The following is a 17,404-nucleotide window of genomic DNA, read 5'->3' as shown; positions in this document are numbered from 1 at the left end:
TCTGTACCCTTTCAACCACGCTGATCCGAGATAAAGCTGTTCCATCCACTTGGAACACCCCAGGGGCAGGATCAGGGTCCAGGGTCCCAGCGCAGAATTTGGCAGAGGAGGCTTCTCTGAGTGTTACTGAATTCAATGATAAGCTCACTAGATTTGGTAGTGAGCTGACCATCACTGGAAGCATTCAAGAAGAGGTTCCGTTTAGGGGAGCTGAAGGGTTTCCACCAGAAGGGTTCTGGACAAAGGAGGCTCAGGGACCTGTATTCCTCGGGGACTCTGCAGTGTGCTGCATACGACGATAAGGAGCTTACCTGTGGGTCAGGAGGGTGTGCAGGCCCCAGGGTGTGGCACAGGCTGTTGGAACTCCCTCCATGGGGCATGTGGCCGGGCTGTCCTGCCATCCTGCATGCCAGCCTCACGAGGGCACGGGCTGCAACAGAAAACAGGGGCCTGTTCACTTTCTCTTCGAGAGACCCTCAGAAGGAGGAGGGACTTTTGCTCACTCCATTTTACAGACATGTGAGCTGATCCAAGCTGTTCAGTAACTTGCCCATGGTCACCGAGCTCTGAGATGGCAGGGCTACAACTTGACACCCCCAGGTGACACAGTCTCCCTCTGTTTTACTGTCCTAAGTCACTAGGATTCTCTCCGCTGGAAAGAGGCTCCAGGCGGGGAAACGTCTATCAGCAGCCCCGAAGGCCAGAAAGGAAGGTGCCAGATTCGACCCCACATCGGCTGGAGTCTCAAGCCGTGTTCTTTCCCCAGCACTGCCCCTGCTTCTTGGGGAGCAATTCTGTACCCCTATCCCCCATCATCACGCCCACGTATACCCACGCTGCCAGCCTGGATGCTCAGAAGGCAAAGGCCCGTGAGCAGCTGCTGTGGGAAGGAGCCCACGTCCTTGTCTCGCCTGGGCCCGGGTGCACCGCACATGTGACACAGGGAAGGCCAGGGCCAAGAGGTCCTGATTGCCGTCCTAGTCAGACCTCTGTGCAAAGCGACAGCCGGCCTCAGCCTCCAGGGCTCGAGAGCCAGGGATGCTGGTCACAGGTAGTCACAGCAGCCACAGGTCCCCGGTTAAGCAACGAATACGTGCCCAGGCCTGAGCTCAAGGCCATCTGAGCAACTCCCCTAATATTTTAGCCTCTGGCCTCTCCCATCAGACAAATCCTTCTGGGGCAGAATCTGAGGCTACGTGCACAGAAGCTGTGTGACTCAACCACCGGGACCCTTCCTGATGCCAGAGGGAAAACCCTCCTCCTTCCCAGTAGGAGACTTGCGCTCACCCACAAGCATTTCTGCAGCACCTCCTGTGGGCCAGGGCTCCCACATGGCACACGTGGAAGGCACTGGATCGCGCAAGTGGTGGGACCCCCGTTCTTGGCCGCTGCTCCTCCCAGACAAGCCCTAGATGTCCTGAGGGTACCACTCGTGTGACCACATCCTAGGCAGAACCCCTTGAGGCCCGGCCTAGGCTCCTGGAGCAGCTCCTCGGGACCCCTGGAGAGCCAGAAGTCTGGAGGAATGGAGGGCCCCCCCCTGTGGTAGCCCGGATTCAACAGCTGAGGGGTGAGCATGCAAGCCAGCCCGTCTCAGGTCAGAGCCCTCTGAGCTGTGACTTGCACCCCAGAGACCCTGGCGTGGTCAGCGGGTTTTGTCTGAGATGAGACCCCTGGTCTGTCTCCTGGCCTCGCCCTCCCTCGCTGAGTGGTTCCCCCAGGGGCACTTGATAAATCCCATGCCTACGTACCCCCATCTCAGGTTTCGCTTCTGAAGGACCCAGCCGAAGATGTCATCAATCTCCACACAGACCCTGCCTCCTGCTGTCTCACCTGGTCACCTATGCCCCAGTCAAATTCCAAACCAAGAGTCTGCCCCGCCTTGCCCTGCTGCTGGGCCAGCAGCTCCGTGCTCCCTCCCAGGCAGACCCATGCCCCCATCAACATGGGGCTATTCCGGGTGGAGGGAAAGGCATCAACACCCCCTGGGCTGTCACAGCCAGCGCCTAGAGGTCCAGCCTCTGTGTCTCAGGCTGCAAGTCACTCTGCCTTCCTTCCCACTGCTGTCTGTTTCCAGCTACAGTGTTTGGCCAGCCAGGCCTCTCAGGCTCCAGGGATGTCTGTGACACCCTTTGACGTGTCAAAATGATGTCCACCAAGCCCTAATTCACCTGCTGAGCCTGGCCCCCCCAAGCCATTCCCTCAAAGGCACCTTGGCCCTGCCCAGAACCTGCAGGCTGGCTCCCAGCACCGTTCTCACTGGGTGTCCTCAGGGCAGCCCAGCTCCCCTCCCTGCCCCACACCTTCCACAGGCTGTTCTGGGGTAAGCCTGCTCTCTCAAGACAGATGACAGGATGTGAGGCCGCAGGGAAGCGGATGATAGGGACTACAGAATACGCCCAACTCAGGGTCACGGGGGCCCTCGCTGGCCCACGTCCTGCCATGCCTGGCCCGTGCAGTCTCTTGCCCGGGAAGCTGCAGAAACTCAACAAACTTTGACCCGCACACTCAGCCGTTTGATGTGGCGCGTCCCAGTGTGGACAGATCAACTGGTAGGTCTCCGGCTGTCACTTTACTCTGAGCACACGGAGCACTGTCAGATCAGATCAGTGTCACGTGGAGGGGCATTATGGTGCACCTGCCTCTCCCCTCCCCACCCCTGCCTCAGTACAGGCCTCATCTCCCACCTGGGTCTCCTAGCGCTCCGTGCTCTCCCCGCCAAGCCCTCAAATCCAGATGGGACCACAGCACCCTCGGCGTCTACACCATTTGGGCTGAGTTTCTGCACTGGAGCGCAGATGTCATCCCCAGGTGACACAGTGGAAGACCCAGGGTATGAAGAGCCCCAGGATAAACAGATAAACAAGGAGCACCTTCCCCAGGCGTCTCTGTTTCTCAGGGAGGAATATGAGAGGGAGCAGAATGTGAAATGCGCATGAATTTGAAGATAAAACTGAGCCTCCCGCAGGCCCTGCAGCTGCTTCCGGCTGCACCCCCAGACCCCTCAGGGTGACATGTTCACTGTCCTCTGCCCTTAGGGAGACCTCCAGAAAAAGGGTGGAGAACTGTCTTCAGTGAGAAGGTTCCCTCTTTATCTCAGAAGGCACCAGGCTCAGCCCACAGACCACCCCTGCAAGACCCACGCACACACCGGCTTACCTGCCCACCTGCCCACCTGCCCACCTGCCCCAGGGCCTCCCACGTACCGGAAACCGTGGCAGTGGAATCTCGACCCTGTCACTCACCAGCTGGGTCTGAGGTTACGTGCACATAACCTTGGGCAAATCCCGCTGGGGAGAAGCCTAGCAGGTGCTAGGAAATGCCACCCCCCACCCTCCCCACGGGGCGCCGACTGCATTTTCCAACAGCTGCAGCCACAGGCAACGTCTGAACACTCTCAGGAGCTCACCTGTGGCCTCGCGAAGGCAGGGCTCCAGGAGCAGTGCACGGGGAACCGGGGAGAAGAGCCAACGACTGCGGGCCCTGATGATGCTGGGTCCTGCCCTACGCTCTTCATCTCTGTTAGCTCACCTTGTTTTGTCAACAACACCGTGAAGTAAGGTCTATTACGGTCCCGCTTGACAGATGAGAAAACTAACGCACGAAGAGGTGAAGAGATCTGCCCGGCTCCCAGGGATCACAGACGTTGGGGAGCCAGGACTTGAACTGGCAACTGCATCTTTATCCAAAACTACGGCGCCGCACTCCTCACAGGTTCTTACGAAGCAACACGGGCACCTTTCTAGCTGGCTCTGCCCAGAACGGGCCCTCTCTCTCCACCGGAGTACGGGGCCTGTGTGGCTGCTCTCCAGGGGTGGTCTCAGGGCTGGCAGATCACAAGGGCCCATTTTCCTCACGGGGTCCCCAGGGCAGGAGCCCCCAGAGACTTGACCCCCCTGACTACACCGAGCTGATGCAGCACCGCCGTCTACACTGCCTTTGCTGCCAAACCCCAGTCCTTACAAGCGGCTTTGTCCAGAACCTAATGGAACCTGCTGCACAGGAGCCTCCAGGGAGGAGGGGCCCTTGTTCTAGGAAAGCAGCAGCCACAAAGAACTCTGCAAGCCCCTGCCCACCCAGTGCCGGAGAGGATCCCTGCAGAAGGGGAGGAGGCAGGGAGGGGCGGGGGGGAAGGGGGATGGGAGAAGGAAGGGATGAGGGTTCAGGTGGGCCAGATCTTTCCCATTCACCCTCGGGGCTGTGGGTAAGACCCATTTTACAGATGGGGAAACTGAGGCTCAGAGAGAAGAGGCTCGATGCCATTAGGCTAATAAGCTGCAGAGCAAGGATTCAAACCCAGATCTCAGTGAATCTAAAGCCCCTCTTCATTCCAAGGAATCCACTGCCTCTTGAGGCTCTCCATGAGTACTGGATTTTAGGCCATTTTGTTCTATTGGTCCACACCGCAACAGAAACTTGAGCCCCTTGCTCCAGAAATTCCTGCCAGAAACTGTTCCTTAGGGGGTTCAGATGCAGAAAGCCCAAGGCAAAAGGGGCTGTGGAAGGACGAGCCCCGGGGAGCAGGGAAAAGACCCTTAGCACATGCGTGCAGGCACCTCTGGGTAACACTGGGGACTGCCCGTCCCTGGGATCCCGCGGCTCAAGCCAAGTTGCAGAACAATGAGGCAGTGGCTGCCAAGCCCAAGTCAGGGGCCAAAAATCCATGGAATGCAAGACCCAGAGCCGCAGGCCACACTGAACACCACCTCAAAGAGGGCTTTTCTTCTGCCTCCAGCGAGGCCCCTGCATTTGCAAGGCACTGTGAAAAGCTGCGCAGCCAGGCTTCCCAGCTCAGGTTCCTGGCTTTGAACAATGGCTGCCATGTGCTGTGTGGCCACAGGCACCCAGGGACTGGATTGGGAGGAGACTGGGGGTTCAGTGAGGCTAGCAAGGAGCTGGCCTGGGGAGGGGTGGTGGGCCAGATCCTGGCCTGGTTTCATTTAACCACACTGTGTCTCAGTTTCCTCATCTGGAAAATGAGCGGACAGTCAGATCTTCCTCTTAGAGTCACCGTAAACTCCTTAGCACAGAGCCTGGAACGTGGGAGGGGATCTCTGAGGCTTTAGCTATGAGACTATTTCGGTATTGAAGCTAACCCTCCCTGTACAATGGAGGAGCGATCACCTCCATGTGACAGGGACAGAGGCAGGGGCTTGCCCAGGGTCGTTGCTGTCCCAGGTAACACAGTTGGTAAGTGACGGAGCTGGGGTTGCTGGACCCGAGATCGCTGCTCCATGTCCTACGCTGCACGCCCTCTTCAGGACTGCTCTGGAGCAAACGTCTTCATCATCTCCGTGAGCCATGGCTGCCTCTGCAAAGCCTACTGCTGCCGCACTCTGCCTGGCCATGGAAGCGGCTCCCACTAACGTGTGCCATGACGCTAGAGAGACATGAGCACTTCGGTTTAATCCAGGCACCTGCTGGAAGGGATCGGCTGCTGTAATGGGCCGGCTCTGAGGTTCCAAGTGGCCTTTCTAACCAAGGCTGTCACCTGGCCCTTGCCTCTGAATTTTTAGACACTTCACCTAGGGGAAAGTCCCTCCTGTGTCTCCTGCCAAATGCCACACTTCGTGGAGGCTGGTGGCTCATCGTGGCCTGGCCAGTGAAGCAGGACCTCAGCCACCAGGAGGGCTCTGTCCAGGGATCCTGCTTGGAGCAGGTTTGGGGGCATGAGCGCGCATGGTCCGTGTGTACCCGGGTCTGCAGAAGTGCATTCGTATACTGTATTTCACGCCCCTTCTTGCTCTGACCCCCGGAGGTGGTAACAGTGTGTCCCGCCTGCATCTTCTGCACCTGTGTGTGCATGAGCACAGGCACAGTCAGGGGTCACCTAATGTCCACAAGGCTCTGAGCGCACGCATGGTCTCCTTCCGTCCACTGAGGCAGAAGGTAGAGGTGGCAAAGGCAGCTGTGGCTCCCAGGCTGACAGGTGTTGCCACGCCCGGGGAGAAGCACGCCGCTGGCCTTGGAGGTCAGCCTCAGCTGGACCCTACTCCACTCCCGTTTCCCTGAGCAAGGCCCCTCCTCTGTCCCTCTAGCCGAGTGGACAGCCTCACAGCTTGTTTTCCCTAAAGCAGGAAGCCATCCCTGTGGCTTCACACTCAGGCACACACAGCTTTCTCTCTGCCCCAAGAGAATGGTACTGGCAGCACCAGAGGCGATGATTGTTGGTCCAGCTGGCTGCCGGTGGCAGGAGCCTAGGATGGATGCCGGCGGCCTGGGGCCTTCGGCCAGCCGGCAGAGGCTCTGCCGCCTGACACACCCCCCAGAGAACTGGAGATCGGAGGCCCGACAAGGACAGCTCACTGCACCTGGCCTCTGGCTGGGTCAAGGCCGGACCAATCAGCCAACATCCGCAGGTGAGACGGCATCTCCCAAGAAACCTGCAAAGTGCCATCCCCCCCTCGTTTTGCTGATGAGGAAACTAAGGCTGCAGGGAGAGCACAGCTTGCCAAAGTGAGTCCACACAGTGGAGAGAGCTGCCATTTGAACCTGCTTCTCTGATCAGCCAGACCGAGCAATTAAAGAAAGAAATCCAGCGCAAGCCCAGGGACGGTGAGGAATGCCACACCCAGGTAGACTGGCCAGCAGGGAGGACCGGAATAACAGCCCCGCTACAGTGTGCATTATGCACGCGCCAGGCAGGTGCCCAGCGCTGCTCGTACCTCGTTCACCCTTACAGACACCGAGGCGGGCGCTGCTATGATCCACATTGCTCAGAGGAGAAACCAAAGTTCAGACAGGTGAAGTGACGGGTGCCAGGTCACACAGCAGGTGGCAGGCAGAACTGACCCTTGAAACCAAGTCTGCCTTGGTCCAGACTGCTTGGAACAGGGTGGGAATAAATGACCAAATGAAGGAATCCGGGCCCAGAGCCGTGGCTCTGGCCGGTGGGCCCTTCCCCAGACCCGGCCCCCCTTCTCGTCTGGTCTCAGGATAAGCAGACGTTGCCCATTCATCACTTGACAGGAAGCAGCCCGATCTCACGCCAGAGTCATGGGGGCCTGTCGAGCTGGAGGGGATAAGCCACAGATGGTGTCTGGTTTCCGGCCGGGTCCTGGGTTCCCTCATGCTCGCTCCAGCCCTCCACCCCGCAAGGCCATCCATCCTGAGCAGATTCTGCGGCTCCATGACCAGTGGAAGCCTGGCTTCTCTCTAGGTGCAGGGATGCAGGACCATGAGCCATTCCTGGAAGGTGGTCATGTAGACAGGTTCCCCACTGCTCCCGTCCTCAGGGTGGCGGGGCCTCCCCCAGGGTGGGCCTGCAGGACCAGGAGGCCAGCTGACTGGGGCCACACAGTGCCCACCCAGAGACAGGGCTGCTGTAGCCTCCAGATGCCTTGCCCGCCCCCAGGACCCACACCCGGCTTCATCCAGTCCCACCCATTCTTACTCCAAATGTCTTCACTTGCCCCAGGACCTCTACCCTGTGCTGGCCTTGTCCCTTCTCACTGGGTCCCTGCAGTCACCTGCAGCCCCCACACTTCCCTCCAGCCCAACCTCCAGCCCACTGTGGAAAAGTTTTCCTAGCACACAAGCCCGAACCTGCCGAAGGTTCACAGCACAAGGTCCATACACTGGAACAAGTCGTTCCCTGTCCACCTGGCACGGGCCTGCCCTCGTGCATTTGCCCTCCATATCCCCCAGGCCCTGCACGCAACCATAGGAAATTAGAGTTCCCCTCCCCGGCGACACAGCACACTGGTCCTTCCATGTCATTCCGTGTACCAGACTAAAGACCCATTGGTGCCTCTCAATGGGCAAAGTCCCACTCGTCTGTCAGCACCAGGTCTCTCGGCCCTCCTTCGTCTCCACACTTTTTTTTTTTTTTTTTTTTTTAGGTGGAGTCTCACTCTGTCACCTAGGCTGGAATGCAATGGCACAATCTCTGCTCACTGCAACCTCCGCCTCCCAGGTTCAAGCAATTCTCCTGCCTCAGCCTCCTGAGTAGCTGAGATTACAGATGCCCACCACCATGCCCAACTAATTTTTGTAGTTTTAGTAGAGACGGGGTTTCACCATGTTGGAAAAGATCTCGCTCTCACCTCGAGGCCTTGGCAGGCTCTGTTCCTCCTTCCTGGAATGAGCTGCTTCCCAGCAAACTTCTCTCCTCCTTCAGGGCCCAACCTGGGCATCTCCAGGAAGCCTTCCTGGACTCACCCAATCAGTCACTCCCAGCTCCACAGCCTGCTGCCCGTGCTATCTCAGTCTAATTCCTGTGCCTTCCTCTCCTTCAACACGGAACTTTCCTCGGGGGTGGACTAAACCACTCTCCCCACGGCCCCAGCAGGTGGCAGAGGAGAGGCTGGGTAAATGGTGGCTGACTCAGTACAGAACCACCTGAGGCCAGGAGGAAGAAGCCTGGCCCCCCAGGCCAGCTCACGTAGGGGGCCACTGGGGAGAGGCTGGGGGTTAAGGAAAGGGATGGATTTCAAAGCAGAGTCTCCTGTGTCGTATCCTATCCCAGACCGTGGCCACGACCCTGCTGATCAACAGTGGGAGGAGGACCAAGCAGAACATCCCCGGGGCTGGAGGGCTTGGGTGTTTGTAAAAAGCTCGGCCTGGGTCCCAGGCAAGCACCTAGAATCCCAGCCAGTGGCCTCCACGCAGGGAAAGCTTTCAAGCCCCTGGCCGCCTCTAATTTTCTCTCCTTCCTACAGGCAGGAAGGGACAGACAAAACCCATCCTGGAGAGAGAAGAATCGCTTTTTCTGCTTCCCTGGAAACTGAGAAGTTCTGGCTAAGCCTGGGAATTACTCAACATGAAACGAGTCATCAGCAGCCACCCCGTCCCGGGGTAATGGCAAAAGTCCTGCCAGGCTGGTGGGACTGGCCGAATGGGCAGCCCCGTCAGCAGGTGGTTGAGCCAACGGTGGGTAGCAGAGGTGCAGCCAGGTCGAGATCTCTGGTGTCCTAGCCCTAGAGGTCCCTGGGGCCTGGCTCCCCATCCCTCACTGGACACAACCCTGAGAGCAAGTGGTTCCCACAGCAGGAGCAGGGAAAGTCTAGGTACCTTTGGAAGTGGCTCCTAAGAAGCTCCAGGGAAGGTCTGCTCAGCTGTGGGTTGAGGGCGGACGTGAGGTGCCGGGACCTCCGGGGAGCTGGGTGGCCTCTCTGGGCTGGGGTGGCTGCAGGAAGAAGGGCCCCTGTCTCCGCACGGGACTTCCCCTTCCCAAGACTCCAGTCCCCAGACAAGGCCAAAAGGAAACTCCCCCACCACGTGCTGCTCTAAAAATAGCTCCGGCTGCCACCTCCAAGGCGAATGGAACTTGTCACAGCCGCCACGGAGCCCCCTGCTCACCAGGGACTGGAATCTGATGGCAGCGCCTCCTGATTAGACCAGTGTCAGCTCAGGGAGGGACGTGGGTTCTTTCCTTTGGTCCTTGTGCTCGCTCCCCACCCATCCGCACTGGGGCCCAGCAAAATGCTGAAAAGCATAACCGGTCTTGCTGTCGCTTTAAAAGCTTAACCCTTTCTATTCTCTCCTTTGTAAACTGGGCCCAAATCCTTAATTGCCCATGAGATGAGAGCCCTGGCAGGCAGCAGTCCTGGTTCGAGTCCTGGTTCAGTCACATCCTAGCTGTGTGCACCCACGTTCTTACAGCTAAAACAGGGACAAGGGTAGTATCTACCGCGCGGGCTGCTGGTGAGTTACATGACATCACACGCGTTGAAAGAGCTTAGCGCCAGGCTGGGCACAGCAGACACCCCACCAGTGGGGTTATCTGGTTGTTATTACATCCTTATTCAGGCCCTGCACTCTCCAAAACAAGGGTGTGGATCCAGGATCGGAGGACGCAGAGTGGTCCATCTTCCCTTCGGGACCCCACAACGGCTCAGACACAGCTCCTGCTCTTACAGGTCCCCAGGAGCAAGCCCTGGAACTGATCTCCACAAGCCAGAGAGCATGAAGCTGCCCAGGAAAAGGACTCACGGCTCCTGCTTCTTGCTGGGCCAGGCCACGACCGCTTCGGACAACAGGTGGAAAACCTCAGGTGGCCCAGAAGGACCAGCAGGGTTTGGACCAGAGAGGAAGGAGATTCCTGGTAGCGGACATGGTGGGATCAAGGGCACAGACCCCCTGCTACCTGGTCTGTGAAAGGAATCTGGGCTCTGCAGGCCAGCCCCAGCCCTCGGTCCCTCAGACAGGTTTTCCGTGAGCAGTGCCTGCTTCCTCCTCCAGAATGAGCCACCTCTGCCCTGGACAATGCGCCCCTGTGCCCCATCTGCTGCTCTGCCACCACTGGGACTGACGCAGGCATACAGCAGCTGAGGCCCTGGAGGATGCGCGGGTGAGATTCTGGCACCGACGCTTTGCCACCTGCCACACACCTTCCTGCCAGCCGGCCCCAACTGTCGGGCATATGCCAGGCGCCAGCACCCTCGGGGGCTAAGGCTGGGCCCAGGCCAGCTGTCCGCAGGCCCTGGTGTGTGTTGCACCCCTTGATGAGGTGGCCACAGATCCGTGTCCCCCACAACCCTGCCGGTGGGCACGTTACCAGCCGCAATTCAGAGAAGGCTCCAGATAAGCCAGGCCGGGGCCCCCCAAAGAGTTACTGCGATCCCCAGGACAACCTCCACATGGCTGAGTGCAGCTCAGTGCATCTGGGTGGTGGCATCTTTTCCCAGTCCTACCACCGGTATGGTGTGACAGGGCTGGCGCATGATCACAGCACCTGTGGCCATGCCACGGCCACCTCTGCACCTCCTTCCTGTGTTGCTTTCCTGACCAGGATCCTCACTGAGCCCTGAAGTTGGGCCTAGGGAGCATGTGGCCACTTTTAGCTCTGCAGGAGTGGCTTGTGCTCTGAGCTGCGCTGTGTGTGTTATAGCGGCCCTGGACTCCCACAGGGCTGCATGGTCTTGGGAAAGTCACAGGCTATTTCTGGGCCTCAGTTCCCCTATCTGCCACAGGGGTGGGTCAGACTCCACAGTCTAGAAGGACCCTTCTTGTGCAGCTGTTTCTTACATGGCTGACAGGGGATCTGTGACTCACTGGGTGGCTCTGAAACGGAGCTGGGGATCCTGCATCTAATCATGGCTCGTTTCTAGGCACTAGAAAACCAGATCTTTTCAGTCTGGAATTGCTAAGGGAATTTGTTCTTGGACCCTGGATCGCTTCTGAGCATTCCAGCCCCTGCATACCGCCTTCCTCATGCACAGCAGCCATGGCCCCATGGGGCTGCGGCGTGGATGCCACCCAGGCTTCCCAGCACACAGCCACGGCGGTGTGCGTACGAGGGCACGCACACAGAGCACCCATCTGTGTTGGGCGCTGGGCCAGATCCTTCAGGGACAGTGGCAGCCTGTGGGTTCACAAAACCACCCTGGAAGGCAGATAGTGTATCCATTTGACAGATGAGGAAACTGAGGCTTAGGGAGGTCAGGCGACTTGCTGGAGTCCCAGCTGCAGAGGCAGAGCCTGGGTGGGAATGCAGGCCTGAGTGCTGACCTGGACACCCTCAGCGGTGTGTTCAGAGGACCCTACCCTCAGCAAAGAAGCAGATGGAGTACGTGTGTGGGGTTCCAAACAAAGTGCTTAACCAGGGCAGGTGTGGTGGCTCACACCTGTAATCCTAGCACTTTGGGAGGCTGAGACAGGAGGATCACTGAAGCTGGGGAATTCAAAGCTGTGGAGAGCTAGTATTGTGCCACCGCACTTCACCTGGGTGAAAGAGCAAGACCCTGTTTCTAAAAACACAAAAAAATCAGAAACCAACCAAAAAGCCCCAAAGTGCTTAACTGCATTGCTGAATCACGGAAAAGGGCCCTTAATTTCAACTTGGGGCAATAAAGGAGGCTCCAGGGAGGCAGTGCCCTGGACCTGGGAATAGCAGGCCGGGCAGGGGGAGGTGGAGAGGCAGCCAGCCCAGGCTCAGGGGCTGAAAACCCCGAGTACAAATCTGGTGCTGCCTCCATCTGGCCGTGTGAGCTTGGGCCCGTCCCAGGGCATCCCTTTGCAGTTCCCTCTGCTCTAAACCGAGGCCACAGGAGGACCCATCTTGTAGGGGTGCAGCTAGGACTCCACCAAGTCACATGACCTCCCTGAGTCTCAGTTTCCTCATTTGTCAAATGGATACACTGTCTGACTCTAGGGTTGTTTTGTGAGTACACAGGCTTCCAGGTCCTTGCTGTGAGGACCAAGTGAGGTATTTTACATGCAGGTAGAATACCAGCCCAGGACTATCAGGGCCCGGATATGCACAAGAGCTTAATAAATGTGGGTACAGGGCCGAGCACGGTGGCTCAGGCCTGTAATCCCAGCACTTCGAGAGGTGGAAGTGAGTGGATCACTTGAGGTCAGGAGTTCGAGACCAGCCTGGCCAACATGGCAAAACCCTGTCTCTACTAAAAATACAAAAAATTAGCCAGGCGTGGTGGTGGGTGCCTGTAATCCTAGCTGCTCGGGAGGCTGAGGCAGGAGAATTGCTTGAACCCAGGAGGTAGGGGTTGCAGTGAATCAAGATCATGCCATTGCATTCCAGCCTGGGTGATGGAGTGAGACTCTGTCTCAATCAATCAATCAATCAATCAGTGTGGGTGCTGCTACTGTTGTGATTCCTGTTATCATAAACAACTGGCACTTATGCAATAGCAATAGTTCTGCAACAAATATTTCCAGAAACCCACTTTCCAGGGGACCCCAGCCTTACGGACACCAGGCCCTTGGGACTATGGACCTGGAAGGAGGCGTCCAGGGCCTCTGGGGATCCCCCTTTTGGGAGGGTGACAGGGGCCACACGGCTCCTGCTGCATCCTCCCAGGAGCTGGGAAGTGATGGCAAAGCGTTTTACAAAGTTACCAGGACAATGAACCTGAGCTGGCCCCCTCCCCCACTGTCTCCATAAAATAAATCTTGGCCCACGGCTGGTGAGAGACCCTATATATTTACATGACGATTGTGCCTCATGATCACAGCGTGGCTCATGGTTCCAGCAGCAGTATGTGGCAGAGATGACAGGGGTCCTAGGAGAGTCACTATTTTCCGGCGACTTTTATTGTCCATTATATCCCGGCGTTTACAGGCCTGGCAGGAGTATCGCACACTCTGGGGCTGGCAGGCCTTAATATTCCAGTCTCGGTCCCGCAGATCCATCCTCAGGTCTCGTCCATCCGACCGCATCTTTGTGTGACTCTGAGACCCCAGGGGGCTCCAGGGCCTCTGGTGGATAGGGTTGGGGGTCTAAAGGCACAGTACTCCCACCCAAGCCATTGGCTTAGTTCCGGTCTGCCGTTTCAGCCCCCAGGGATGCTAACTCTGTGGCTGTTCTCCGGTGAGCAAGGAGCTGTGCAAAAGAGAGGGGTGTGGGGGTGCGCTAAGCCGTGGGGGCTGCTTGTTACATCTGAAGGGATTTTGTGAGACAGCTGATATCACGCTGGGTGCTTAAAATCAGCCATGGTGGGAATATTTACACCCACCATGAGAACTGACAAATGCTAGACAGCAGGGGTGTTTACAAACCCCCCTCAGCCTGGAACTGTTTGTTGAACACTCATCAGAGTGCCCCAGGGAAGCAATAACCGGTGGGCACCTGAGCACCTGAAAGGACCCGGGCTCAAGAATCGGTGTGAATCTGGACTTCCTGAGCCACCTGCAGTGTGGCCTTCAGTAAGAAATTTTGCTTCCTGAGCCTCAGCTTTCTTATCTGTAAAACGGGCCATACCTAAGCCCCTGGGGTTCCTGTGAAGATGAGAACATCTTATGGAATGTTCCCTGGGTGACGCTCAGGAACAGGCAACCTTCATCATTCATTCATTCAACACTTACTGGGCACCTACTTCATACCAGACTCTGCCTCAGTGACCCGGATACAGAAATGCCCCAGAGGGTGACATGACACATTTCTTCTGGGCAGGTTTTTTTTTTTTTTTTTTTGAGACAGTCTCACTCTGTCACCCAAGCTGGAATGCAATGGTGTGATCTTGGCTCACCGCAACCTCCACCTCCGAGGTTCATGCGATGCTTCTGCCTCAGTCTCCCAAGTATCTGGGATTATAGGTGCACACCACCACACTCAGCTAATTTTTGTATTTTTAGCAAAGATGGGGTTTCACCGTGTTGCCAGGTTGGTCTCAGACTCCTGACCTCAGGTGATCCACACACCTCAGCCTCCCAAAGTGCTGGGATTACAGCCGTGAGCCACCGCGCCTGGCTTCTGGGCAGTTCTTGATGGTATACAGAGGGACTTTTGTCCACACTATTGTCGGGAGCCTCATGACAACCTTGAAAGGTGGGTGGGAAGAGTGGGAATGAGGTTTATGTCTGAGATGGGGAGATGGGGGGCTCAGAAGTGGCCGTGACTTGCCCAAGGCCCCTACCGGGGGTACAAAGGTGGGGCTTGGCCTCACATCTGCCCCGTCGTGCCCCAGGCCCGCCTTGGCACCCATCTCTGAATTCCCAGGCCCAAAGAGGCTGGCCCCTGCTGGTGCCAGGGTGACCTGAAAGTGAGCCTGCACAAAGGTCAGCAGGACCTGGGGGCTGGGGGTTGTCCAGACCCCAGTCCTGGGTTCAAGTCTCGTCTCCGTGACCTCCTGGACCCTAGGTCTTTCCTCTAGGGATCCCCATCACTGGCCCAAGAAGGCTGCACCCTGGACGCGCCTGACCCTGAAGTCCGAGGGTCTGACTCCAGGCTTCCTAGCGTGGCCAGCTGTCCCTCTGTCCCCTGCAGCCCGGGAGGACTTGGACACATCACCATCTGCTGTGCCCTGTCTGGATCCCAGGTAATCAGGGGGCATCTTGGGCAGGAAGGAAGAAGGCAGTGAAGTAGGGTAGGGCTTGTGAACCTCATCTCACCCTGCCAGGCAGGGCTCATGTACCCATTTCACAGATGAGAAAACCAAATCTCAGAGAGGGGAAGTCCCTCCCCCGGTGTCAGCAGCTTTGGAGACAGATTCACACCCTAGGCTAGCAGCCTCCGGAGCTCGTGTCTGGGGCACCCTGCAACAATCAGGAGGTGACCAGGCCCCTCAGGTCTGATGCCCTGGGGCCTGCAGACGGGACATGACTGGCCCCCAGGCCTTAGCCCCGACTGGCTCAGGAGCACTGCGAGGAAACAGGAGAGTGAGAAAAGCACAGGCCACTCTGATGACTCAAACCACCTTTGACATGACGGGGTGGGCGGACGCACGCAGCATCTCTGGTGGGTTTCACCTCGCTTCTTAGAAGGATGTGTCACCAGATTTTGTTTAATCAGCACCCTCCCGGCCTTCATCTGGGGTGGCACCTCTCCAATGGCTTGTCTCTGTGGCAATCACAGACTGACAGGTGGGGTCACCTCCCTGTCAACAGGGGATACCTTCTCATTTCACAGCCGGGGAACCTGAGGCTGGGGGATTGGTTCAGGGACACACAGCGGGGACTGAAGTCTTCCAACTCCTTTGTCAAGAGGTTAATTTTTCTATTTGTGGAGACGGAAAAGGAGGATCCTACAGAGCTTTAAAAGAAAGAGAGGGGGAAAAAAAAGAACTAACAGCTGAATAGAACTGCAGCAAGGCCCCCAGCCAGCCCAAAGAGGTTTCAGACATTCTGTGCAGTCGGAATTCTTGTGGGCTGAAGGGTCACGCGATTTCCTTTGCAAAAGGCAGCGTTGAAAAAGTCTGACTGAGCGGGAGGGCGGGGAGGGGGGAAATGTCCACGAGACTAGGAGTCATGAGTTTCAGCCTTGGCTGCCCCAGTGACTTGCTGAGTGACCACAGGGAAGTCCCTCGCTCTCTCTGGGCTTCGGTTTATCTGTATTTGTTCACTGTGTACCAAGCATTGATCTATGCACTTAAGTGATGTTGACTTAACTTTAATCCTCGTAACAGCCTACTGAGACAGGTGAATTACTATCTCCATTTTATAGAAGGGGAAAACTGAGGCCGAAAGTACGCTGCCCAACAGAGGTGGAAAAACTGGGATCTGAACCCAGGCTGTGCAGCTCTGTAACCCACACTCCTACTTGCTGGTGGCCCGGCCCTCCCGCCTGCGGCGGGCCCTGGCGGCTGTCTCGTGCCCTTCCTGTCCTAACGGGCTTTGCATCCGCGGCTTGGATGCCACGGAGCCAGCGGGCCTGTGTGTTTGGAGATCCTGCACCATCCCGCTCCATGTCGGCTATGGCTCCGATCTGCTGCCTTTTCTGTGAACTCCGATTTCTTCAGTTCACTCGGTAGCCTTTAGAAACTACAGCCCAGGAGACCCTCGGGAGGCTCCCTGGGTCACGGCGGCCATCGACCCAGCTCTTTGAGTCTTGCTGAGAGCCTCAAGTCCAAGCAGGAACAGACGACCCCACTCTGACGTCCAGTGGAGTTTTACATGCAGGTCGGCCTCTGGGACTGCAGGAGGGAGCCTGCCATTCAGGCATCCAAGAAAAGAGTGAGAAAAACATCTATTCATAGCCAAACAGAGCCTGCTCTGTGGAAACCGTGCTACCGATGCGACAAGCAGCCCAGCCGTGTGAGGGCTTCCCCAAAAGCCTGACCTCAGAGCATCCGCGTGGAGGGCTCAAAGGCTTGAGTGGTCACCAAGTCTGTAAAATACGTTTCGACGTTCAACCAGGCTGTGCCTCAGGGAATACGGTGGACCCAAAGCCTGGGCTTGCCTTCCAAAACAAAATTCTTCAGACAACAGACATCTTTCGGCTTCATCTGTTGATCTGTTTTGCTCCGCACTCTAAAGGAAGAAATACTCATGCTAAGAAGAGCCACGAAATCATGTGCTGCTAATCCGTGGCACCCACTGTACCACGTATCTGGGTCCACCGGCTCGCCCCGTGAGCTGGGGATTCCTGCCTTCATTTTGCAGATGAGGAAACTGAGGGTCAGAGTGGTGCAAATTTGAAGACGTGGGAGACAGCAGAGGCACGGGGCTTGAACGCGGGTGCCGGCCTGGAGTGTAGGGAGTTGGGGACGAATCTCGGCAGATTCTGTGTTATGAAGAGGAGATCCCGCCAGACACGCAAGAGCAGAGAAAGTTCCGCCAGGCGGTGCATGTGGTCTCGGACCGCCCCCCCCCAACACACACACATTCTTCCCTCCACAGGTGTTGGGAGAATTCCCACAGGGGACAGGTGTGGAAGGACAGAACCCAGCTGCAGTCACAACAACTCCACAGAGACAGTGTCAGTCCTGCCTTTTCAGACACTGGAACCCATTAACTGGGAATTTTGTGCTGAACGCCCAGAAAATCCCCAGAGCTTTGTTCATATTTTTGCATCAGCATTGGATAATCATTAAACAAACTGTGTGCTGGCCGCCACACTCCCATTCTATTCCTGGGAGCAGGGAAGACCCAGCTCCACTCACTTGAGACCTCATACTTCACCAGATCCCTAGGGACTCCGCTAGCCCACAACCAGTATATTTATTTATTTATTTTTAAGACAGGGTCTTGCTCTGTCGCCCAGGCTGGAGCACAGTGGCACCAT

General features: G+C 57.1%; 1 protein-coding gene across 5 annotated transcripts in view; it reads right to left on the bottom strand.

Annotated features, from left to right (window-relative positions):
• The window catches only part of NEK6 (NIMA related kinase 6), a 93,874-nt gene that overhangs the window by 49,120 nt on the left and 27,350 nt on the right, over window positions 1-17,404 (bottom strand). For 3 of the 5 annotated variants that reach the window (XM_039474697.2, XM_010351376.3, XM_010351377.3), the window contains exon 2: window positions 312-430. In XM_039474697.2, the coding sequence (XP_039330631.1) occupies window positions 312-401 (90 nt within the window). In that variant the 5' untranslated portion in view covers window positions 402-430. Of the gene's footprint in view, window positions 1-311; window positions 431-8,045; window positions 8,973-9,012; window positions 11,240-17,404 lie in introns of those variants that run through there. The other 2 variants (XM_003940641.4, XM_039474698.2) reach the window with 2 other exon arrangements.

Source organism: Saimiri boliviensis, chromosome 2 (genome assembly GCF_048565385.1).
Source record: "Saimiri boliviensis isolate mSaiBol1 chromosome 2, mSaiBol1.pri, whole genome shotgun sequence".
Lineage (NCBI taxonomy): Eukaryota > Metazoa > Chordata > Mammalia > Primates > Cebidae > Saimiri > Saimiri boliviensis.
This window is presented reverse-complemented; position numbering and strand designations above follow the sequence as displayed.